The sequence below is a fragment of the Parasteatoda tepidariorum genome, chromosome 3, assembly GCF_982258835.1.
Source record: "Parasteatoda tepidariorum strain Cologne lab strain chromosome 3, Ptep-v5.0, whole genome shotgun sequence".
NCBI lineage: Eukaryota > Metazoa > Arthropoda > Arachnida > Araneae > Theridiidae > Parasteatoda > Parasteatoda tepidariorum.
Genome location: NC_141757.1, coordinates 92,708,579 through 92,734,279, shown reverse-complemented (window position 1 = coordinate 92,734,279; position 25,701 = coordinate 92,708,579). Strand labels below are relative to the sequence as shown.

Genomic DNA, 25,701 nt, shown 5'->3' with positions numbered 1-25,701 from the left:
ATTTTTCTCATTTGTAAATTATTACTCTATAAGTCTTTTCTAGAGAACTTTTGAAAATAAAACATTGAGAAACCATTTTACTCAAGATCACGTACAGTATTATCATTCATAATGCTTCTTTCTCTTTGGTTTCATAAATTACGGTGCTTAACATGCGTGTTATTCTGGTTCACTTCTTGGACCAGCTGAAAGCAAAACGATAAGAAACAGAATTAGTTACAGAAAGAGCTTTGAATTTGATTTATGACTCGTAAATCTCTATAAAAGATAACCCTTATTAAAAAAAAATTTGTGTGTGTTTACAAATAATTTTTTTTCACTTTCAAATTCTATATTCTATTCTTATTTAAAAGTATATTTTATTCCATTATTTTTCTTAAATTATTTTTTCGATTTTCAGATTTTCATATAAATGTATGTTTTATTCTATTATTTTTCTTAAGTTTTTCTATTTTCAAATTCTTTGCATTATTCTTATTTAAAAGTATGTTTTATTCCATTATTTTTCTTACATTATTTTTCTATTTTCAAATCCTATATTCAATTCTCATTTAAGAGTCTGCTATGTTCTATTATTTTTCTTCAATTATTCTTTTTATTTTTATTCGAAAGATTTAGCTTGAGAATTTTGAGTTATTTTTTGAAAATAAATACAAAATTTTATACTTTCGTAAACATTTGTTTTTATTAAAATGATTGAACAGTTATCAAGCAATTTCAGTGCTTACACGATTTTAAAGTAAAAAGGCTAAGCTGTGTCATTTTTGCTTATCATAGAATCTATGAAAGTTTCATTTCTGTAAGAAAAAGACATCAAAACGTAGAAAAATATCAGGAAAAAAACATGAGGCAAGGAAAAACCTAAAATATATATACTGCTGTAAGCAAAACTGTAAAACACAGAATTATTTACAGAAGGAGCATTTGGATTTAATTTATTAATCATAAACTGAGAGGGATTATTTGTTAAGATAAACTTTATTAAAAGTTTTTTTTTTGTTTGTTAACAGATTAGTTTTTTTCTGTTTTAGTAGATTAGTTTTTTTCTGTTTTAGAAGCAGCATAACTTAGCTGTCTTATTTCGTTCATATGTTTAAAAATCATATAATTTTCTGTTTTACTTATAACAAATCAAAAGTTTAGAAGATAATTGATATTACTCATTTGACAACAAAAAACTATTTAAAGTACAATCAGTTTATTGAAAATGTTATTAAATCATTTCAGATTCCTGACCGTGATTAAAACTGACTCGTATCCTTCCGCGAAATCATTCCGTCTCCAAGATTTAAAAATCAAAACTTTACAAAATAACTGTTAATACTCATTTTACAACAAAAAAAAAATGCTTAAAATACAGTCAGTTTATTGAAAATGTTATTAAACAATTTCAGATTCCTGACCGTGTTTAAAACTGACTCGTACCCTTCCGTGAGATCATTCCGTCTCCAAGATTTACTTTCTCAAGCCTCCGCCCTCCAAAGTGTTCTCATTGATATCGAGGAGCCAGTTTTATCACACCAAGTACAGAGAGCTTTTGGTACTAAACTTCGAGAATTAGTGATTACTGGCAGGAACTTGGAAAGAATATTACCAGATGCGTTTGCTGGTCTAATTACTCACGAACTGACCATAAAAATCAGCAACACAGCCGTGACAGAACTACCAGAAGGCCTTCTTAGATATTTAACAGACATACGATATTTGACTTTGGATTTGAGGAAAAATCAGTTATCTTCCATGAAGCCTGGAGTGTTGGCTGAAGTCACTGTTAAAGGTATTATGACGCATCAAACACAGCACATAACTGGTAAGAGATACAGGGTGTAAAAGAATTTGAAAATGGTCAAAAATCTCGAGATGTCAAAATTGGATCGAAAAAGTGAAACTAGTCACATTCAATGTTTTTTAAAAGCTTTAAAACGATACCAAACTCGATCTTTCACCCACTCTCCACACACCTGAAGGTGGGGTGAGGGAGAACATTGAAATCTTTATGAATCCTTATTTTTTTATGGCAGATTCGGAATCCCCAGCGAAAAAGGTAACTTTAATTGAGTTATAGCTTTATGCATTTCGCTTTACAGATGGCGCTGTAACCGAGAAAAGTTGATTAGGGTACAAGCTGTTTAAAACGGCGAATCTCGAGACCCATCAGATTAAGAAGATCAAAATAGACACGTTGAAAAATATTTTTATCGATTTTCTGTATTTTGCTTTTCAAAAAAGTATCAAAGCAATTTCAGTTATATTTATTTCTGTTTTCAATTACAATAATTTAAAATTGTTCAATAATTATTTGAAATTATTTTTATTAAGAAGATTAAAGTAGATCTCTTGAAGAAAAAATTTCTCTCGATTTTTTTTGAATTTTTTTTGAAAACAATATCGAAACATTTTTAATTTTATTTGTTTTTACTTTTAATCTGATGGATCTTGAGTTACAGCCATCTTAAATAGTTTGTTTTTTTTATAATTTTTCTCGTTTACAGTGCCCCCTGCATTGCAAAATGCATAAACTTACAGCACTAATAGGGTTACTTTTTTCGGGAGAATCCAAATGTGCAATAAAATATGGGTATTTTTATTTAATATTTCAATTTTACCTACACTCCACCCCCGTGGGATAGCTTTTAAAAATATTAAATGTGTTTAGTTTCACTTTTCGATCCCATGAATCTTTCTCGAAATATTTGATCTTTTCCTAACTTTTTCTACATGTTGTATATAATATTGTATATTATTTGTTATGATTTATTTAGTTGCAAAAGTAGCACTTTTTTCTGAAATGAGTATTTGTAGCGTTTTATTTTCAGATGTGATAACTTTATTTCAAAAATAAAATATTTAAAATTCCGTTTAGTTAAATCTTACTCTAGGAAACAAAAGATTAATTGAAAAAATTATTTGAATAGCAATCTAACTCCATATCCATTTTGAGAAATAGAGCTTCAAAATCTAACTAGTATATTATTTCCCGTTTCTTGCATGATTTGGCATTTCTTTTGTTCGATATACTGTAAGAAATTACGGATCAGCAGTAATCGATCCGGATCAACTGTAACCTCGAGATTTTTACCATAAAATTCGTTTTTACCGGAACATACTACAGAACAAAAAATCTGATACACTGTAACTTTTACAGAAATAATTACCGTAAAATCACTGAATCACTCTACCTAAATAAATATCACTGTAAATATTACTGTATAATATTTTATGGTGAAATATATTTTAAGATAAAATGGATTTTACGGACGTATCGGTATTTTATACCGTGTTTTGATTCGGACATTTTTACAGAATGGCAGAAATAAGCTGTAGGGCAACTAGTTTCAAAATAATTTGGCCACTATTATACGAAACATTCAACTATTAGGAAATATTCCTAAATTTGTTATTTTGGAACTGTTTTCATTAATTAATACCTGTTTACAAATCTTCTTATTGCTTAAAATTAATTTATGCGAATAAAATTTTCTTATTACTCTAATGCAGAATCAGCTTACGTGAAATATTATATTGCTGTTCCTTACAGTGATAAGTGAACTAGTTTTCCATTAAGTTAACTATAGACAGCCTCAAAATTGAAATTTACCCAACCGGTAGAATAACTATTCTTTGCTAGAAAGCCTTGTTGAAAATAAATAACCCCATTTAAAAAGTGGAGCTAAGCTTACCCTTATGTTGATACAAGTCATTTTATATGTTATTTAAAAACTATTACTCCCCCAGCTTGTTATTTTTTTCAAGCAGAAGGCATCACAAACCAGGCTCGATAATAAAACATTACATTCATTAGATTTGAAGGCACTGGGCAATTCTACAAAATATTCAGTCTGAGCATCAAAATTTTAATGTAAAAAATACTCAGTATATCATATTAAATCTTGGACTACTTATTTTAAAATGTGTAGAGTATAATCTTGAATTAAAAATTATCTCCTTATTAAGTCCAAAGTATAACTCAGTATTAAAAAAATATTTTGCTCTGTTCTGTTTTTTTCATCTTTTTCTCTCTCTCGGCTACTGTGATTTTTCTAGCATTGTTTCTCACCTTTATTTTTTCATTATTTGATGGTAACTATTCGTTTTCTCCTTAAAATCACTTTTGTTATTTCTGATTCCCCCCTGGATAGTTTTGAAATTGGGTACCTGTTCTTGAGCTCTTGAAACATATGGGAGTTTATTTCCTATTTACACATTTTTGAAGCGAATGAAGTTTTTAATCAAGTAAAGGTCAGGTCAATATGTTATTTTATACACGGTATAGAATTTACTATGGCAAGATAACATATGAAAATATCCCCATGGAATCTAAAAAAACGCTATTGGATAAAATTTGTCTTCTTATAAGGAAAAAAAACACAGATATAATACGAAAACTGCGACAACCAACTCGTAAAAAGCGTTTGCATTTCTACAAAAATAACATATTTCGTTAGTTAATAAAGCTAAGCGTCTAGGAGAAAATTATGTGACATGCAAAAGTTTTCAAAATCAGATTAAAAGCAAAGGCAATATGAACTACTAAAGATTGGCAAGAATATCATATTTTAGAACTTATTTGCATTGAATATTTAGACGATACCATATAAGAAAAAAAAGTGCAATTTTCATTAATGAAATCGATGCAACAAATATGGTCAAAATCAGTTAAAAATTTTGCTTACATAAAAAATTGCACACCTTTGTTATTCAGTATTACATAATGATCTAAAAGAGGTGTTTCGAGAATAAATATTTTTCACTTCAGTCTTATATCTCTGTTTTATTTCATTTATTCTAACTTTGTAGTAACTTATAGTATCACATCTATAATTGCATTATGTGCTCAGAAAGGTAAAATAGTTTTTCCTTTGTGTTACTTTACCTTAAAGGGAAACCATGCCAATATTCTACACTAATTATAATATTATTTGAATGCAACACTGACTGCAACTCGTCGGAAAGACCCTCCAGTTATAATTTATTAATAGACTTTGTCAAGACTAATAAGGGCACCATAACGGCAAATCGATTGTGAAGAAAACTTTACCCAGCTGTTGTCAAGATGGCTAATATTAGAAAATTACTTATTTCGCTACGATTATTTCGATAAAATATCAGATATAGTGCCAGAATATTATGGTATTTTCCTCCTTGTGTTAAGTAACAGATTAACGCTATAGATTTTCTTTAAAAATGTTATAATTAATTTTAATGTAAATTATTTTAATTATAACTTTATACTTTTTTTTTAAAGAAAAATGTGCTGAAATATTTTATTCAAATTAAAGAAGAGAAATGAACGTAACTTTTTAAACAAGCGATGTTTGATATAGTTTTCTAGTTTTCTCATTAATAATGTTGGCCGACCCGTTGTAAAAGCTAAGAATATATATATATATATATATATATATATATATATATATATATATATATATATATATATATATATATATATATATATATATATATATATATATATATATATATATATATATATATATATATATATATATATATATATATATGCGTGTGTGTGTGTGTATAAACTCAGTGCCGTGACAGCTCATAGAGGGCCAGAGCCTACTGTACCTATCTCAGTTTTCCTGACCTTGGGATGCAGGAGCAGATGTTCCGGTCAGGAGGTCAGCCGAACGTGGAACCCCCTGTGTTTAGTCAATTTGAAACAACAACGTGGCTCAATTTATGGATAAAATTAACAGATGTTCGAGCAAAAATTTTAGTTGGATTGCTCTGACATGCAATAAAAAAACATTTTTATGATTCTCTTATTAACAGCGCCATCTTTAAATGATTATATAAGCAATTTTAAAATTTTAGGAACATAAACTTTGGACTATGCAGAATGCATCAAGCCATACATTTTGACCTGCTTCTAATTTTTTTTAAACTACTGTTCTTAAATTCCCTAAAATGATAATTAGAATCATCTTATACTTGATTTTTCAGTAAGAAAGTAATATGATTTAAAATACTTCCAGAAAATAGTTTCAATGCTGAACTATAATACGGTGCAATTTTTTTAAGGTATTACTTATTACGGTGCAATTTACTTATTAAACTGGGCTTCTGTTAAAGTTGAATTCTACAATCGTGTGATCAAGTTTAAATTACACAATAAATGATCTAAGTTAGCAGTATATTAAGTTTGCAGCACATTTAAACGATATGGTCCCAAAGTTTCCTCCCCTACACTTCGACACTTTTTTCCGACACTTTCCCAAAGAATCTAATAGAATCTAATAAGGAATTTTAAAATGTCCAAACATAAAATACTGGAGGATAAATATTAAATTATATAATGATCTTCACAGAATAAAATATTTAAAAACAATTATTAAAATATTTTAGTAAAATATTTAATAAAATTTATTATTATTTATTAACTTTATTATAATATTTAATAAAATTTATTATTATTTATTAACTTTATTATAATATTTAATAAAATTTATTATTTTCAAATTACCAAATGTGAAAATTAAATTTAAATAGATATAAACCAAATATGAATCGATAGGAAAACTGCTTTAAAACAAATAAACTAAAAGGAAATATGTATAGTCTTCCGTTCTTGAAGTCTAGGTTTAATATTGACTTAAAATAGTTAGAGTTACATATTAAAACAACTTAAATTATTCTAAAAGCGTAAAATCTCGAAGTCATACTGTTGATTTAATAAAGGATTTGTTGTAGAGCAAATAGTAACAGACTTTACTTTAAAGAGAACTTATATGAATTCTAATTTCAACTCATATGTTCTCTACATTTGATCAGTAAAATTTATTTTACATGATGAAAAATGTAAGGCATAAAAATAAGAAAGGAATTATTTCAGGCGTATTGTTTATGTATTTGGGTACTTTCCCTATATAATCTCATGTAAATTAAAAGAGAAAATGTGTATTCTTTATAATTACAACATTTTTATTAATTCACTTTCATGCTTGTAATTATAAAATCTTGCAATCAATATTCCGATGACTTTTTGAAACCTGATCTTCGCCAAAAGCAGCATTTATCTCTTAATAGAAATACGGAGAACAGAAATTTTGATACTTTTTCGTGTAGCTGGAGAGAGTGTTTAAATTTGAAACATTAAAGATTATTAGAAAATATTAAAATAAAAATTTTTAGTTTGCATATTAAAATAATATTTATATTAAAATAAAAATTTCAAGTAAACTAAGGTGTAGAAAAAAGATTAATTTTGGTTGCACCAAAGTAAATTTTTTTCTGGCTAATAACAAGAAGCGTAGAGCGCATAATTTAATTTCTGAAGTAAACTTCTATTTTCAATGAAAATTCCCCAAGTCATTTAAGTGTGACATCAAAGCAAGTGTGAAGCAAGTTTTACATTCAAAACAATGAGGCAATTCCACCAGTCAAAAATCTGAACTTTCTTTCAGTAAGACAATAACTCTTTGTTTATCTTTTGAAATAAAAATGTCCCTATATTAAATAATAGATGTTTTAATTTTCTTAATCTAACTTGCAAAATTGAGATTAATTTATTTCAATAAGTTTATTTGCAGCTTTAAAATTAAAATACTTTCAAAGAGTCAAAAAGAAAACCTATTCTCAATTCAAGACGATAAATATTTTAAACTAACAGTACAGACAAAAAAATTTTTTACGATAAGTAAAAGCTTTTAATTATAAAGTTTAAACAGTTAATTAAATTCTGCTCCATCTTGAATATTTAAAGGAAAGAATAAAAATAAAGTTGAGCGTTGAATAGAAAAAATTCCGTTTTCATTTATTTGTGGATGCGAATTGAATTTGACTTAATTAATTGTTTTCATGAAGAGTCTTTTTTAATCTCATTATTCTAATTACGTCAGAAGCATTAAGTAAACTTGTCTATTTGTTCATTATGTTTACTTTTATTTTATCAAACTAAAATTCACATGATTTTAATTTTACGACCGCGCAAATAAGCTTAGGCTATATTAATGAACTGAATAGAAAGATTTATTGGTTATCTGTAATATATATATATATATATATATATATATATATATATATAAGTTCAAAATGAAGAATAAAACAAAGAAAAATTAAAGACATATGAAAAAAAGGGGGTGGGAAATAATAAGTAAAAAAATAACAAACAACATATTATTTAAAAAAAAAAATATGAAATTTTAATTAAAAAACCGGAAAAAAAGCCGAAAAAAAAAGATATAATCTTTTCTTCAGCCCACACGATTATATCCGCAAAACAGAGTGCTTTCTGATATTGTATCAATAAAGCCAAAGCAAAATATATTAATACAATAGTGTGAGGAGCACTCAAAAAATTTTTTTATAAAATAACTACATAAAAATAGATCATAAAAAGTAAAAATAACATGTAAAAACAGATAATAAAATAAAATAAAAAGAAAAAACATTAAAAAGGGGGGACTATAAAGCGAGTAGCAAAATCATAACAACTTACATGGACGGATATTTTTCAAAAATGATTTAAAAATGTTTTCGCAGAAAGATTGCCAGATTACAAAATATGAAAACAAAAGATGAAAGCAAAAGCGCAAATTGAGTGTAACAAGAGGGTTTTAAAGTGTCGTTCTTACTGCACTGCTGAAGTGATTTGTTATTCTGAGTTTTGATTTGTTAGTTACCAAGGATGGTCCCGAAATGGATGTGCGCAAGGTAATATTATACTGGATAATTTTAAAAATTGATCATAAATAGTTTTAGAAGATAGATGTTTATTTAAGAAAAAATATAAAATAGAAAAGAGAAACATAAATTGCCTGCTTTGCAAATAATTTTAGCCGCGGATTTGCATGATATGGATTAGCACATAGAAAAATTATTTAAATTATCAAAGAAAGAATTTTTAATAGATAATTTTAACACGGATTTGCCCGAAATGGATTTGCACATATTTTCTTAACTTTCTTAGTGTTTTCTTGTATTTATTTATTATATATATATATATATATATATATATATATATATATATATTGTGCTTATTTTATATTAATAATAAGCAATTCAAATTCCATTCGATAAATTATTCCAAAAATTTTAAAGTGAAATGAATAGAATAGTTTATAGTTATAAAGGATGTATATGTTAGCCTTTGTTAAGTTTAACAAATACATAAAAGAAAACTTTAATAACCGTAAACAACTGGAACAAAATGTAACAAAAATAGAGCGAATTTTAAAAAAATAGAATAAAAATAGAACGATTTAACGAATAAAAAATCTGTCACACGTCGGAGTTGAACATGACAAAAACGAAAAAACATGACAGTAAAGTTTAAAAAAAATACTTTTACTATAATAAATTTGGAAAGAAATTAAATTCTTGGTTCTTTGAAAAAAATAAATAAAGCAAACATTCTTTTGAAAATAATGCGAGAATAAATAGGAAAGAAAGTATTTCGAGAATTGGATTTTACTTCTACGCTCTAGAGTTTGTTTGCTGCTTAGTGAAATTCTTATCAAATTCTTCCTCTTATTTCGAATTAAATTTAGTCGAACTGATTCTATGCTGTAGAATTTCAGAAAGAAGTATAGATTATGTATATATTTATTATTCTGTATTCAAGCTCATATTTTTAAAAACCCTTACAGATTCCCGTGTTCTTCTTTCTTTCATTTGACTACTGAAAAATTTAATAAATTTGACAAATTGTATCCCTAATTACTTTGATAAATCTTATCCGAAACCACTTTTAATATATAAATTTAACGTTGTGGATTTAAAAGCTAAGCAGTGTAAAATATTTATTGTGTGCTTTGATAAAATGGAAGAGAACATGATTCAGTTTTAAGACTCACCTTTTTAAATTCTACAAGATTTTTTTTTCAATCAAAAACCTCTTTTTGAGATTTTAAGTAAATATTGATTTAGGAAGGAAAATAAAATTTAACTTAAGGTTTAAGACATCCAAAAATTTTGCACAGTTCATTCAGTAATTAGGTTTGAAATTGCAATTAATTATTTTTGTTATATCTGATGATTATTTCGTTATTAATTATGAAAATAACCAATGCGAGAGTTGGTTATCACTACGTTAAATTTTTGGTTTAATCTAAATCGTTTGCGGCTTCCGGGGATCAATTGGTACGTCATTTTTAATTAGTAGGATTTCAAATTTGCCGATATTTAAAATCGTTTAGTCAAAATTTATGATAATAGTATGAACTCAAACTGAACAATTGTCAGTGTTTTTATTTTTACCTTCTCAGTTCGAGTATTTTTTGGGGCATTTCTCAATTAGATCTGACGAAAATAGATATTGTGGTAAATTAGGTATAAAAAAATAGGTTTTGTTGCTCAGTACTATAACATATTACGAGGTTTTAAACAAAAGGCATGTTAAATTGCTTAACAAACTTCTTGAAGGATACTAAAATAAAATTTTGAATTAAGCGAGCTTTAAGCTAGTATTTCATTTATTCTCTAGCAGTTATTGTCAACTTTTACTTTTTTTAAAAAAATTAAAAGATAAACAATTTTTAACGATGTTGTTGGTCTCTTCTGAAACAATAAAAACAAGTTTTTTTTTTAATATTGCACGTGAAGAATTTAAAGAAAGGGATAAAAATGATAAAAAAATCCTAAGAAGTCTATATGTTAAAACACGGAGACAATCAGTGAAGACGTTTAATATATTATTAAAAAAGCTTAATGTGTATGTAAGGGTTTACCAATGGATTTTTGCATTTTGGATACTACGCACAAAGTATACATCGCAAGAAAATAAAAAAAATAGCTAGTTGTTTATAACCATTCCAAATTATTAAACTTTGAAAAAAAAAAACATTCAAATTGGTTTTATGTTCTCATATTATTTAATTTACCAGGAGAGTAAGCCCCTTACCCGCTACCACTCATCAACCCCGAGGATTGCTTCGCAAAAATTTTATTTTCCTTGAATAAAACAGTTTTTCTACGAAAGTTTAAATTATTCACTTAAACTATAAGAACTATAAGGAATTCTGTTTGCTTACCCCTTCACCCTCACTCTCCACTTCCAACATTCATTTCCTTAAATTAAATGTTTATTTTGAGTGAAATTTGATTGGTAAATATTATGAAAGATATCGTATGATTCTAATAAGATATATTAGTAAACATAAACAATTTTGCTTAGAAATACACTATTTAAAAATAACATTTAATTGTTATAAAAAATTTGCTGAATTCGTAACCATATTTTAATACTTTCGTTTACCAACAGGCTGATATATTAAATACAATTTGTGCATAAAGCTGATTGCTGAGTTCGATTATTTAACGAGTCTCTCTAACGGTAATTTATAACAGCATATTAATGTCATTTACAACAAAAAATAATAATTGTACAATAGTCAATAAATTAGTTTATCTGAAAACGTATTGCAAAGAGGTAATATTATAGAATTACGTTATAATAAAGAAACAGATTAAGGTGTTGAATCGGAGCTCTTTGGCTTGGCGAAAATTTTCCTTCAGTTTTACTAAAACCCAATTTCTCGTTACCATGACATTCTTTGCTGTATTTGCTTTCAATGACGTCATCTTCGGATTACATCAGCTATTGTTTACCGTTATATGATTAGTTCCTGGTTTTTATTTTTATATATATTTTCAAATCGGCAAATACAAGGGAGGCCCTGGTTGTAAACCATTAACGAGAAAGTTTTAAGCTCCTATATAAGTTGCACATATATTCGTTTACGTTACACCTTTAATTATAAGTTACTTGATCACATTACTGTTGTAATTAATTACATTTACAATTTTTATACTTTACAAACTTCTTTACTCGAGAATATGGTATATTTAAATTTGACACCCTATTAAAGATACGACGTGTTATGATTCCAGGTACTCATATTATGGTTCAACATTGAACCAATTTTTCTAAGAGAAATGTAATTTTGAAGTCTAATAGTATTTTGAAGAATAATAGCACAATTTAAAAAAATACAGTTCAAAGATGAACCAGAATATAATACAAATTTGATGTAAGATTAATAGGATTTTAAATTAAAGCAGGCTTCCTAAGTTGAACCTAATTATCCTGCAATATTGTTTTAGAAAGGCGATAATGTGGCTCAAATTAGCACCATGTTAAGGTTGCAGAAAATTTGAACGATAGTATGGTTTAACACAATGCAATATTTCAAACCGCATAGATTTTGAATAGTAATTTTGCCTCATTTTCTTTTTCAATATATTATTAATCGATATTTAACCTGCAGTACAGTATTCGTCTTTATAGAGTGAAACTTGCAGGGGAAGTAGGGAAAATTTTAAGGTTTGAGAGTTGCATAGAAATCCATGGCCTTTAATGTTATCGCACGCCGCTAGGGGCACTTTCCAATTATAAGCAGGCACTTTTAATAAGTTCACCGAATTATCAAATTACCATGAAAAAGTTATTTCTGAGAATATTTGAATGCAATAATTAATAGAAATCATAAAATGAACTCAAAATTAAGATAATTTATATAAATAAAGGTATCTGTTCAGAGGCACAAGTAGGAAAAGTTCATGAAAGAAAAACATTTCCAACGGCGTAAGACGCCTTTTCCAGCCATGTATTCTTAGTACTTATAATGTGCCCGACCTTTCTCTCCAAGTTTGCACAGTGATATTAGAATCACCCTGCATATTTTGAGTCTGTACACGACCCTAAGTCGCGATGGCTCAGTGGTAAAGAAATGAGTTATCATTATGAAGAATTGGGATTAAATTCTTCAGATCAATGGGCACCAACGTGTCTGCGAAGTAAAGACGGTTTGGAAGCAATGCTGACCACATTGTCACTATCATGCCGCTGGTCACGGCATTAAGGAGCTTTGACCACCATGAATCCTCAGATCGACAACGAGCTATTGCGGGAAGAGCTTTGCTTTTTAATTTTGCACACCACATGTATGTCGAGCCGATCAGAAATACATGCCACATTTCGGTTAATTTTTTATTATAGATTGTATGTTTCTTCGATAAACAGTAATTATGTTATATGTAATTTTTAGGCGGTGTGCTTTTAGAAGACAATCCCTGGAGTTGCAGCTGTGAGCTTCTTTGGATGGGTGACTGGATGCGTAGGTGGTTGAGAGAAACGTTTCGGGTTCATGTTCTTAACGTCGAAGCGTCACTTTATGTCAACAATGTAGCCAAAAAAGCAACGTGTTCCTTTAAAAACAATGTCACTTACTCGATTGTACATTTAAAAGAATCTGATGTCAATTGTCCCAAAAATAGTGCCAAGAAAACTTGTCTTTTCTTTTATAATATGCTTCAGATAATTGTTTTATATTCATTTTTGTGTATTCATCTGGAAATTTCATTGTTGTGATTTTTCTACATGATTGTAATAATGTGACTAATACATGAAAAATAAAATATCATTCCAATGTTTTAAATTGAATCTTTGAACATCCAACTTTGCAAAATGTATACACATTTTTTGTTTTTATTTCTAATATCAGAAGAGATGAACAGAAATTTTGTCTAACTTTTATTTATTTGTTTATTATTTCTAAGCTGAACTGTTGCAAAATAAAATTCAGTAAATTTCATTTCGAACGATATTTATTAAAAATGATAAATATGGACATTTAAAGGATGTTACCCACCGTAAAACGGTCTTGATTGCTTCTGCATGAAAAAGAACAGTCTACTAAATAAGAAATTTTGTATAAAAAAGCAATTTTACTTACATGTCTATGAAACTATAAAACTACTTTATTCCTTTATTTTCTTAAAATATGAGAAATCAAAGAATATTTTTCTTTATTTCATAATTGTGTGTCGTTTTTAAGATTTTTATTTGCTGCAGATGAATTAACAACATCTGCCTAGGGATCAAACATTTTCGATATTTGAGCAAATTAAAGAGCAAGTTTTACAATCATTCGTCGCCCTCAAAATCTTTATCTCTCTATAACGTTGCTTTCCACAGTAATTTAGGCCACGTGTCACAAGCTAATCATTAGTGGAAATGCAATCAATAAAAATAATTTCGAAAGTGTTTACTCTTGATTCCCCATTCATTATCACCGATACTTCATTTTTAGGCTCGTGTGTACACATTTTCACAGCTTTTTTTTAAAAAATTTTCTAAGCAGTCGAGAAAAAAACGAGATTTCGGGGGAAAAAAAACGTTCTACTCATCTTTTTTTGAAAGAAATATTAGAAATGATTTGTACGGAAAAAGAAATAATTGAGGAGATAATTTATTCTAGTTTTATTAGTTAAGTTAGCTAAGTATAATTAGGATGTCCGGAATTCAGACGTTGGTTTATGTTATTTAATGGTTTCAGGAAAAATTTGAAATTATTACTAATCATCAATACATAAAGGAGGATGAAACGATAAATGATGATATCGCGGACATATTTCGAAAATATATAAAATTGAAATCAAAGCACTTCCGCGTATGAAAAACAGTGGACAATAGCTGGACGGTCAAAAAATATGGTTCTGTAATAGATGGTTTAAATCTAATTAAGTTGTAAGGATTGGAGGAGGGGTTGAAGAATTAGAATGTTTATATATGGTTGTGCTATGCATTCGGCTTAGTTTTTATTTAAGTTTAAATGTTGTAAAAGATAATTTGTAAGATGACCACGCTGGCCGACGAAGTCGGCTAGTATTTACATACAACTTACATATTATTACAGTTATTGTCGAAATTTACATTCTAATATCCAGAGAAATAGCTGTTTTAACGTAACCTAATGATTTGGTGACTACCTTTCCGACTAATACCAATTCCTTACATTTGGTAAAAGAGCCAATTCTGGACCTGTTTGAATACAATTTTTGATAATAACTATCACAAATAAAATTTAGGATAATTTAGGTACATAAAAGTAGTTATTCAAATGCGCATGAGCAGCCAGTTTACAAGATAGAGGTGCGCCTAAGCGACTTAAGATGACATTTCCCGGTCATGAGTTGTTGTACATTTATCATTATTTGCTGCGCCTCTACCTCCCTTTAACGTTTGAACGAGGAATTCAGAAACATGTTGTATTTTTATTTTTATTTTTAAGAAATCTAACTTTTTGTATAATTCTTAATTGGATGACTGCAAGTGATGTCATCGTAGGTAAATCGTAGAATTTATCTATTCAGCACTCAATCATGTTCGACAAAATCGTGACGTTGCTTACAGGTGTCCAATTAAATCTAATTTAAATCACGTGGTAAAGCATAATCACTTCATTTCTTCTCAAATTACAAGTACTCAATTGATATTTTCATGAATTAGAAATTATTTTATAAGTTTTAGGAAAAATAAAGCATATAAAATATTGTTTTACCGTAAAAAAAGGATTTTAATATTAATAAAAATAGATTTTTAGTTTTTTAACTATTCAAATGGTCATGAAATTTTTCTGTCGAAGTTCTTTTTATTTTAATTTTAGTGATAAGTAATTCTTTTATTCTATTGAAAAAATAATGCAATAACGTAAATCTAATAAAAAATGGAATCATTTATGAATGAAAAATGATTCCATGGAAAAGAAATGCAAGAGAATGCACATTTTAAAAAGATTAAAATATTCATTTAATTATTATATTTGATCTAAACTAAGCAGGAAAAATTAGATATTTTATTTCAATTTTGAAACAAGTGAGAAATGGTTGAAATAAAAGATTTAGTTTGCAATTTCTTAAAAACCGGAGTAATGTGAGTTATCTGAACAAAATTGCATTTGATCTCCACGATTTACCAGGATTTGAATGTTAGTAACAATACATTTAGATTTTTGTATCTATAACATTCTACACTTCAATAACTGCTCACTAAATGCCCTATTTATTTTCGGGATGATAGTAATAGAATAAATTTGCCATTTTCATTTTATTTGAAGGAGGTAATAAAAGGAATAATCTAACACATATTCACCAGCTGGTGCATCAATAGCATGGCTATTTTAGCTATTATTTTTCTTATATTCTTATGTAGCCATAAGGGTCTAAAATAAAATAGCCGTAGCTCTCCGTAGGTTGAAAAATAAAAAAGGCATCCTAATCTTCTATGCCAGGTTGTTTAAGTACATTTTTGGTAAAAAAAAATTCTTTGTTCTAATTAATAAAAGAAAAATAAATGGTATTTAAACCATCTAAGTAGGAATTTTTCCTCTCAAATGCAAAAAATGGTATCATAATCTTCTATGCCAGGTAGCTTAAGTACATTTTCGGTAAAAAATTCATTGTTCTAATTAATAAAACTAAAATACATGGTATTTAAACCATCTAAGTAGAAATTTTTCTGCTCATATGTAAACGGTTCACCGAAAATTTCGGTTTTTAAGATTATAATTCTTATTGCCACACATTTAGTAAAAAATAGAGAACTGAAAAATAAATTTAATCGAATAAATGGTTTTTATATCATGCTCTGAAGTATCATGATAAATTTACCAGGTTTTATTGCATGTTATACATATTTTATTGTTACCAGAATTATTGCTGTTTATTACTTTATTTCATATTATATGTTATATTACATGTTATTTTATTTTACCAAAATCATTTCCAAAATGCCTCGGGGAAAACTACAGAGCTTTTTTGAATCCAACCCACAAGACAAGAGAACTAGTGAATCATGCATTTGGACAAAATAGCGTTCCTGGGGGACTATTTGATGGAACTAACCATCATTTGCTTTACATGTGGAGGAAAAACCTCGAAAACCTTCCACGGTTTGCAATTCCGGTGGCAATGGGGTTATAACCCAAGATCCATTAACCTTTGAGGATATTATACATCAGCAATGTGGTCGGTGCGAGCCGGGAGCAAAATTCATATCAACTAGACACCGATGGGGACCTGGTTATCCTCAGTGGATGGCGAACGATTTATCCTCCGAGCCATCGCGGCTCAAGAGTATATGTTTGCCATAAGTCATCCGTGAAATTCGGAAGCAACCGAAAAAAGAGGTGGATCAGTCTTCATGATGACGATGCAAACTCAGACACATCGGTTCAAACAAAGGAAATTTTGTCCGGCCAAAACAAAGAATTAATGATTTATCCCCCGTACAGCTTTGATTTAGCACGCAATGACTTTTTTTATTCCCGCACATCAAAAATAAGTTACATAGTCAGTGATATTCGACCACTAAGAAAAAAGTTGAGGGAAATCAAAACACATGTTTTGAGTTACCTCATTCGGAATAAAAAAAAAATAATTTAAAAATTGATTCAAACGCATTCAAGTGTATTGATCTTCATGGGGAATATTTTGAAAATTTATGAAACTAATTTCGGTCATAAATACTGTCATTCGGGGCTACTTTGTGCAGCGGGGGCTACTTTGTGCAAGCTCGACTTTGGCATTTTTCAAGTGCTGCTATTCAGTATTATGTTTATTTCACGTTAAAAATGTGTGGAATTTGAAGATAGAAGTCTCTTCTATTACTGCAAACATTTTTTCGAATTTTAAAACAATCTCAGAGTGTGTTTCGTTCATCTGATGTCAAAAATTTTCCGAGAACGTCGGATGTCGAAAAATGTGCGTGGAAACTTTAGCTGTGAAATGCAAGGACGTTGATAAAACAATTGTCGTAAGTGCAAAATTTTTTATTTATACATTAATAAACAATTATATCATGTTAGCGTTAAAAAAAATTTATAATTAATAACAAATAAACGGAAAATGAAAAAAAATGCACTGTGGGGCTACTTTGTGCAAAGTTTCATTCGTTTTTTTTTTCGACAGAAAAATTGTCAGACGTTATAAAAAAAATACCTCGAACGAGAAATTACCTTGATTACACTTTAGAAAAGCTGCAACAATGTTTGCAAGCAGTTGCTGGTGGTATGTCGATTGCAGAAGCTTCTCGGAAGTACAAAATCCACAGAAATACTATCTCTAATAAAATTCACAAGAAACACGTGAAACGTGCTTGCAAACTATTATTTTTCTTCTAATGAATTAATCAAACGATTTAACACACAAAAATATATTTTATAGGACATCAGGTGATTTTGGCAGAAACTGAAGAGCAAGTTCTGTCGTGTTCATTCAAGCATGTTATGTTCAAATCTATCAATATTATAAATGTCAATGAATATGTAATAATTAGTATTTTTGAAATTTCACTATTTCAATGTTCAAAAATGTATATGGTTTCGTTTTGTTTAAACTCAAATGTTTTGAAATAAACATTCTTTTTAAGAAAAAATTCTTTATAGAAAATGGTTTTTTAACACTGAAAATTACTCTCAAACTAATTTCTTTACATATCTTGATGTTTTTGTTATTAAAAATGTCAACAATTAACTTTTTTAACAATTTTATATCAATATTTTACTAAAAACATGATTATTAAACTGAATTCCTATCGCTGCACAAAGTAGCCCCATTTAGGGGCTACTTTGTGCAAGGTATGTTTTGACTTATTATTCGTAAATATTACATACAAATAATGCCAATATTGATCAAATTCACACGTCTGAGTCCTTATGATTATAATATCGATAAATTTTGCTAAAGTTGAATTTACATAGTTTTTTTACATGTCAAAGTTCAAAAACTGCGAAATCCTGCACAAAGTAGCCCCGAATGACGGTATTTCTTTTTTTCATTATTAGGTCAGAAATGTGAAAAGCAACCCTGGAACTCAATTCTTTTTTTTTTCTGTTTAAAAAAATACGACTTTTTTTCATAATTAAGTAAACAAAATTACATTAGCACTAAAAGTCACATTATGTAAATTACTTTTTTTTAATATACCAATCTAAGTTTGCAATAATATATTTATAAAAATTTAGTAACGAATTACTTTTCTAATTTTACGCTATCTTAACGGATTATTTCTAAACTTAAGAAGGCATCTTAAATGTTTTTTTTTTTAATAAAAATGAACTAACAATTGACATTTTAAAAACTAATTATAAAATGATGAGAATTTAATTTTGGAAAAGTGGTAAAACTATATCGCCATTTTTGAAATCATCATCACATTATAAATATTATTGTTTTTATCTCATTAAATGAAATAGAATATGCATAAAAGCTCTTTTTGTGTGATACCGTAGATTTTTAAAATTTCTGTGAAGAAATTAAGAATAAATAAGAAATAAATTAAAAAGCTTTCATATGAAACTTTTGTCTAGAGAATTTAAAAAAAAATAATAAATGTCAGTCTTCTATACTTATTATAACATAAAAATTTTTTTTTACTGATTTTATTTTGGAATGTTGACACTTATACTTAAATTCATTATTTAATTCTTTATGAAATAATAATAACTTCATTAAATTCATATTTTCCTTGACTTTTCATTTTTGTAATTTAATTTTGTTATGCCTTAAACAGTGTAACGATCCTATTTTTTTAAAAAAAAAGTAATTTATCTATAATTTTGTAAGGAAAAAAAACATATCAGTTTATGATTCAGATAGTTTTTCTGAAAGTCTTTAAATATTATAAAACAATTTCATTTTAAATACCACCTTGGGGTTAAGCTATTTTGGAAAAAAGGATCAGATTTAATAGCCCTTTTATAGCCCTTCAGAACAATAGGAACATTATTTATGATACTGGAATATTACGGAAGTAAATCAAATTTATAGTCGCTACATATCTAACGTAGAATCTGAAATGCTCACTCCAACAATTAGATTAACCCCCTGTGCGAATTTTTCATCCCCGTGTGCTATCATTTACCTCGCCAAAAAGCAATTATTCACCAGTTCTATTCTCTTTGCAATTATAGCATTCCTCTGGGTTTGAAAATTGATGTTTGGCGCCATAAATTTGAAGAGGCCCTAGATGACTGGTTTGAGCTTCTGCAGCTTGAAGATGCCTGTTGGAAGAGTTTTCAGTTTGGCGATGTTCTCTGAACCGATAAGAATGTATATACAGTCAGTAGGATTAGTTTATGAGTTAGGTTAAAATTAAAATTTATTGCTATTGTAAATAAAATTTGCAAACATATTAATCAAGTGAAGTTTTCGTTGTAAAAATTGTTTGATATGGAAATTTTAAAGTAGTATTCACTTTATTTGTTATTGATCATAAATTAAAATTAAGTATCACAAGAAATAAATTAATCAGCTTCGTTTGAGATTGTTTAAAATGCTAAGATCAGGAAAAGATTTTTGCGCTATTCTCAAAAAAGATCTAGTTTGTAATGTTACATATCCCTAGACAGCTTAATCGCTGATATTTCAAAATTTTCATTCCTCAAATTTTATGGAGTTTTTGCGAAGTTTTTCTGAATTTGCAACTTTAAAGACTTAGTATTTTTATCTGCATGTAAGTTTTTAAATTAAATTAATTTATAGAATCTTTCGAATCAGATAAAAAGTTTATTTTAGTATTTTAGCGTGGAATTTTATTGAACGCTGTGTTCTTGATATGTCATGCTTAATTTTTAAATAATATTTTTATTTTTCAGCTTTTTTTGATCAGTACACCGTTCTAAAAGTCGCTTCTACGATGAACTGTAATCTTTGTATTACTTGATTAAAAACTTCATTTGCTTAGAAAATATATAAATAGGTCATGCTTCAAGTGCACAAAAACAGGTGCCTATTCTCAAGACTTGCCAGACCGGAATGAGACGAAACATTGAAATATAAAAAAGACGAATGATTTGAAATATAAAAAGTGTAAATTCCAACGAAGAATGGAAAAATAAAGGTAATAAGCAAAGCTAGAAAAAAAAAACAGTAACCTAGAGAGAAAAAAGATGAAAAATCACAAAAATCGGCAATTGCCGCACATCATTTGAGTCTTGGGCATAAATTTATTTTTGATAATGCCAAAATTAATTAAAAATTAGTGTGGCTCTTCTTGAAAAAAACATGGTTTAATTTAACAACTTATGATTGTTGCAGAAAACGATCTCGGTACTATTGCTCAAAATGTCAATAATATAGTTCAAATTGAACCAACTTTTCTCAGAACTTATGTACTTATCCAATAAGGCTTCAAAATTATAATAATTTTGTTTTAAATGAAGTTTAATATATTAAAAAACAATATTAGGTTAAATTCAAAACTGAAATAATAAATTGGTAGTTAAAAACCAGTCTGCGTTCTTAAAAATAATAAAAATCCATTTCATTTAAAATTTACAAATAAATTAAAACATATTTATAACGTTATAAAATTTAGTTAAAAACAAGTCTGCGTTCTTAAAAATAATAAAAATCCATTTCATTTAAAATTTACAAATAAATTAAAACATATTTATAACGTTATAAAATTTAATTAAAAGCCAGTCTGCTTTCTTAAAAATAATAAAAATCCATTTCATTTGAAATTTACAAATAAATTAAAACATATTTATAACGTTAACATAGATTACAGTGTATCATAGATTACAGTATCAGAAACGATAAATCTTTCGAGTAGAAATTGATGCCTCAAATAAAAGTAGGACCAGAATTTAATGTCAAACCTTCATGGTTGATTATATTTCATTTCAAGGTGAATTGCTTTAACAATAAACACCTGCTAAAAAGAAAATAGTGTAAAGCAACCAAACATTTGATTTCTCTATTTATGCATATCACAGAAAACTATTAGACTTTACGTAACTTCAGGTTTTAAAGAATAATTCAGAGTATAATGTTAAAACGCATATTAAAATTTCATTTATAGTTATGACCAAATTACTGTACTAATTTTTTAAAATTATTTAATGCTATGACAAAAGTAAGAATTCATAAATTTTTCAAGCATGCTTCCTTTTTCGTTTTTCCTTCCTTTTTCGTTTCCATTTTAGCATTTGGTAAGATTTTTGCATGGATTTAGGCCATGTTTCGAAAAGTTTTCATTGATTCCAATTATTATAGAGTCTATATTTCAATAAATTTTTATTTATATAGTTTTATTATTTACATGTTTCTTATTTCAAATATACTTTTACTGATATTTTTATTTACATAATTTCATTACATATTTTTATTACATTAGTCTAACTTTTTAGAAAAGCTTAGAAAAAACTTTCAAACAGTAGTGATTTGATAATTAATGGTAAGTATCAAAGGTAAGTAAGGTAATGATAGTTTTATTTATATAGCCCTTATTGCGTAACATCTTTATTATATATTTCTGCAAGAAAAAAGAAATCCTTTATCTCTACTTATTTTTATTTTTCAGAACCTAATTATAATCAACAATTCTTATTCAGTTTATTACGACCAAATTTGGAACATTGTCAAAATCTAGTGTTTTACAACCATTATTATTAAATATTAGGTTAAACATTCTAGATTACAAAATTACAGTTAATTTCAAAACTAACACTTAAAACCTTTAAAAAGCTCTTCATGATTGGATTTTTATAAGTATCATTTCTAAGTCAATGTCATTGCAAACAGATATAAAATTATTACAATAATCTAGATTAATAATTTATTACAATAATATTACACTTAACACTGTATTCAAAGGGGTTGGGAAAGATCAAAAATACATGCATTTTTCATTATAATTATACAAATAAGCATAGATTTTTTAATGATGTCCAAATAATGCTTTTATTATAATCAGGGAGCGTGAGATACTACTTAATAAGTGGTGATTTAACTAATATGTTCAAAATTATTCATGTATTTTCTTTTATTATTGATATCATTTTAATATTATTCTTTAAATGACTCAGAGACTCAGTGGTTAAAGAGCTCAACAGTATTTCTGAAGGAGGGTTTGGTTCACAGTGGCTGCTTGCCAGCTTCAGCTCGATTTGTATCAGGGTTTCTAGAAAATAAAGACGTTCGGTCGCATTGCCGATCAGATTGCTTCCATCACTTTACCTCCATGCCCTAATGTCAAAAAATGGGCTGTTTCAGGAATGCTTTAATTCATGTGCTTTTGAACATTTTTAATTGAAATGTATGGATTTTATGAACAATATCGCATCTATGATCGAGTGTTTTCAGCAGAAGTGCAGTGACTAAGAGGATAGAGCATTCACCTCCCAATGAATTGACACAGGTTCGAATCCGAGCGGTGACTTGTTGATACGAATTCTGCTCGCTGCTCGCACCGACCAGAGAGCTGACGTAAACTATCCTCAGTGATCTCAGTGGCAGACAGATCATGGGTTTCAATTCCCTTACCGTGAAGCTAACCATGGGAGATCTTCGCGGTTTTCTTCTCCGTGTAATTCAAATGCGGATTTATTCCATCCGAAAGTCCTCCTTGAAAGCAAAATTTCTCCCAATTATTGATCCCAGAGTTCCCTTGTCCTCTGGATTGGTATCAAAATTACAAGGTTACGGAGTTAAACATTTGTAGTCGTAAACTCAAAATTGGATTGGCAACAATTCAACGACGGCCATAAAATATAACATTATAAAATAAGTGTCTGTAGCATAAATATGCTCTTCTCGTGTATTATCAGTATTAGCTCGTACACTCTCTAAAAAAATTTTATTACTTTGAATTGCACAAGGTACACGATACGAATTTGATTTAGCCTTTATGATGAGTTTAAGCTAAACTATTTTTAATTTAATATTATGAGAATCAACTCTTCTAGTTTCATGCAATCAATTTAACGAAGTGCAGTAAATATGGTTCGACTTTGCACCATATTGGGTTACCAGCAAATTTAAACGTCACTTTAATTCAAAACGCTCCCAAAAATTCTAACCACGTCTTTATCTTTGCACTTCAGTGACAAAACTAAAAAATAACTACTTGCTGGAAACAAACTATCTAGAATTTTTATCCGAATCGATAATAGATACCTTAAGTCTTAAGGTAAATTAGTGGGCTTTTTTACAGCTTTTATAACCCTTAGAAATTTTTGCAAAAAAAAAAGAAAAAAAAAACTTGGTTGCTTTTTTTGTCAACATCCACTGTTCCTTATTATATTTACTCCATTTGTTTTATGATGCATCCATTAAAGCTTCTAAAAGGAGTATAATCCTCAAGATAAACTTTTCTTTGTAACACTATATTTTCAGGTGAACGAAAGAGCTTATCTGAATGGTTCATTAAATCTCTTGATTGAGGGGTGAATTGTTATTACAGATTATCTTTCTATATCAACCAAACAATCGTGAAAAATTCTTAAATATATATAGTATATTTTGATAAATTGCATAGTTATAATAAGATTTTTAAGATATAACATTAGTTATTCCAATAGATCTTTTAATTTTTTTTAATACTTAGATAATTTGCGTCTAATGCAATAAAAATAATTGTTACATCATACATTTTTAAATGCTAAACGCACATTTTCGAATTTTTAAAATGTTGAATGTTTTACTAAAAATGTATATAATATTAAAAATTGCACCCGATAAAAAAATCTTTTGAAAATTGAACCATAATATCAGTAGCTTGAGCAAAGCTACATCGCCTTAATGAAGTCCTAAATAGTTTTCATTTAAGTTGAACCATAGTACCATGTAAGCATGCTTATATTTATTTAATTTGACATAGTCTTATTATATTAAGGTTAAAGCAAATTTAAAAGACATTATGAACCATCACAAAATAAACTGACAGGGATCATTTCTTAAGTCTGACTAATTTGCTTGAGAAAGATTGCTTTCAAGACAATTAATTCAGTCTTAATTAAAAAGAAATTACTAAGCTGAAATTTTATTCTGCATGCTAAGTTGTTTGAATAAATTCAAGTGAGTGGTTATTGCATTGTTTTTTTTTACGTATGAAACGGAAAAAAGAAAAAAAGAGAAAGCAATGAGTATATTGAAATAAACAAATGGTTTTGTATACGAATTAAACATTCTGTGAATGATATCGTTCAACACCTAATCAATTAATTTTTTCTTATAAAACTGAAAACAAGAATAATGGGTATATTAAAATAAATGAATGGTTTCGTATCCAAATTCTATATTCTGTGATTGATATCATTCAATGTCATAAAGATGACAAACTTTTAAAAACTACTGAAAACTAGATAATGATATATATATAAGCGATCCCCTATGTTTTACAAAGTTTGGACATACAAATTTAAATAGTTACAGCCATCTTATTTGTAATACATAATTAGTCGAAAATCAATTAAAGGAAAAACATTGTTGAAATTGATTAGTTGGTTGACAAAAATTCATAGTCAGATATCAATAAATTACTTCTATACATAAATGATAGATACATATATAAATAAATAGAAGAAATAAAACAACATGGATATCCAACTTATGAGGCAAGATATGGCAAAAAGTTTAAATTAATTACGAACTTGAAAAATATTTCATTACTTATCAAAGGAGAACATTAATAAAACTGGAGATTGGAAAAAAATAAAATATTATCTTTTCATTAAATAAATATTAAATATAAATTCATTTATGTAAATTCATTTTATTAATTAAAAAACATAAGTAGTTTTTCGTTTTATTATTCCATTTATGAATTTCACTTGGGTACTCATAAAATAATCTATTACAGCTTTTTCTGTAAAATATCTAGAAAACTTGATTAAAAATACTAATTGATTAAAAATGTCTCATTCTAAAAATAAATTTCAAGAACGAGATAGTAAAAGCAAAGATGAAAAATATTTGTAACAATTTTCAGCAACATATCTGTTGCCTAATGAATAAAAAGGTTCTTTTATAATTAAAAGTAATTTTTATATATATTTAGCCATGCATAAAAAGAGTTATTGCGGTTTTTTAAAAATATTTTCCTCTTCAAAATGATACAGCAAACAGATATCCAAACGCAAACTCATAAACAAAATATATTTTCAAGGAATAAACGAAACT

The 25,701-nt window shown here is 27.8% G+C and overlaps 1 protein-coding gene across 1 annotated transcript in view; it reads left to right on the top strand.

The window, feature by feature from the left end:
* The window catches only part of LOC122268271 (uncharacterized), a 56,430-nt gene extending 43,046 nt beyond the window's left edge, over positions 1 to 13,384 (top strand). The window contains exons 5-6 of the mRNA XM_071183025.2: positions 1,395 to 1,810; positions 13,002 to 13,384. Of these exons, the coding sequence (XP_071039126.2) occupies positions 1,395 to 1,810; positions 13,002 to 13,324 (739 nt within the window). The 3' untranslated portion in view covers positions 13,325 to 13,384. The remainder of the gene's footprint in view (positions 1 to 1,394; positions 1,811 to 13,001) is intronic.
* The last annotated feature ends 12,317 nt before the right edge of the window (positions 13,385 to 25,701 follow it).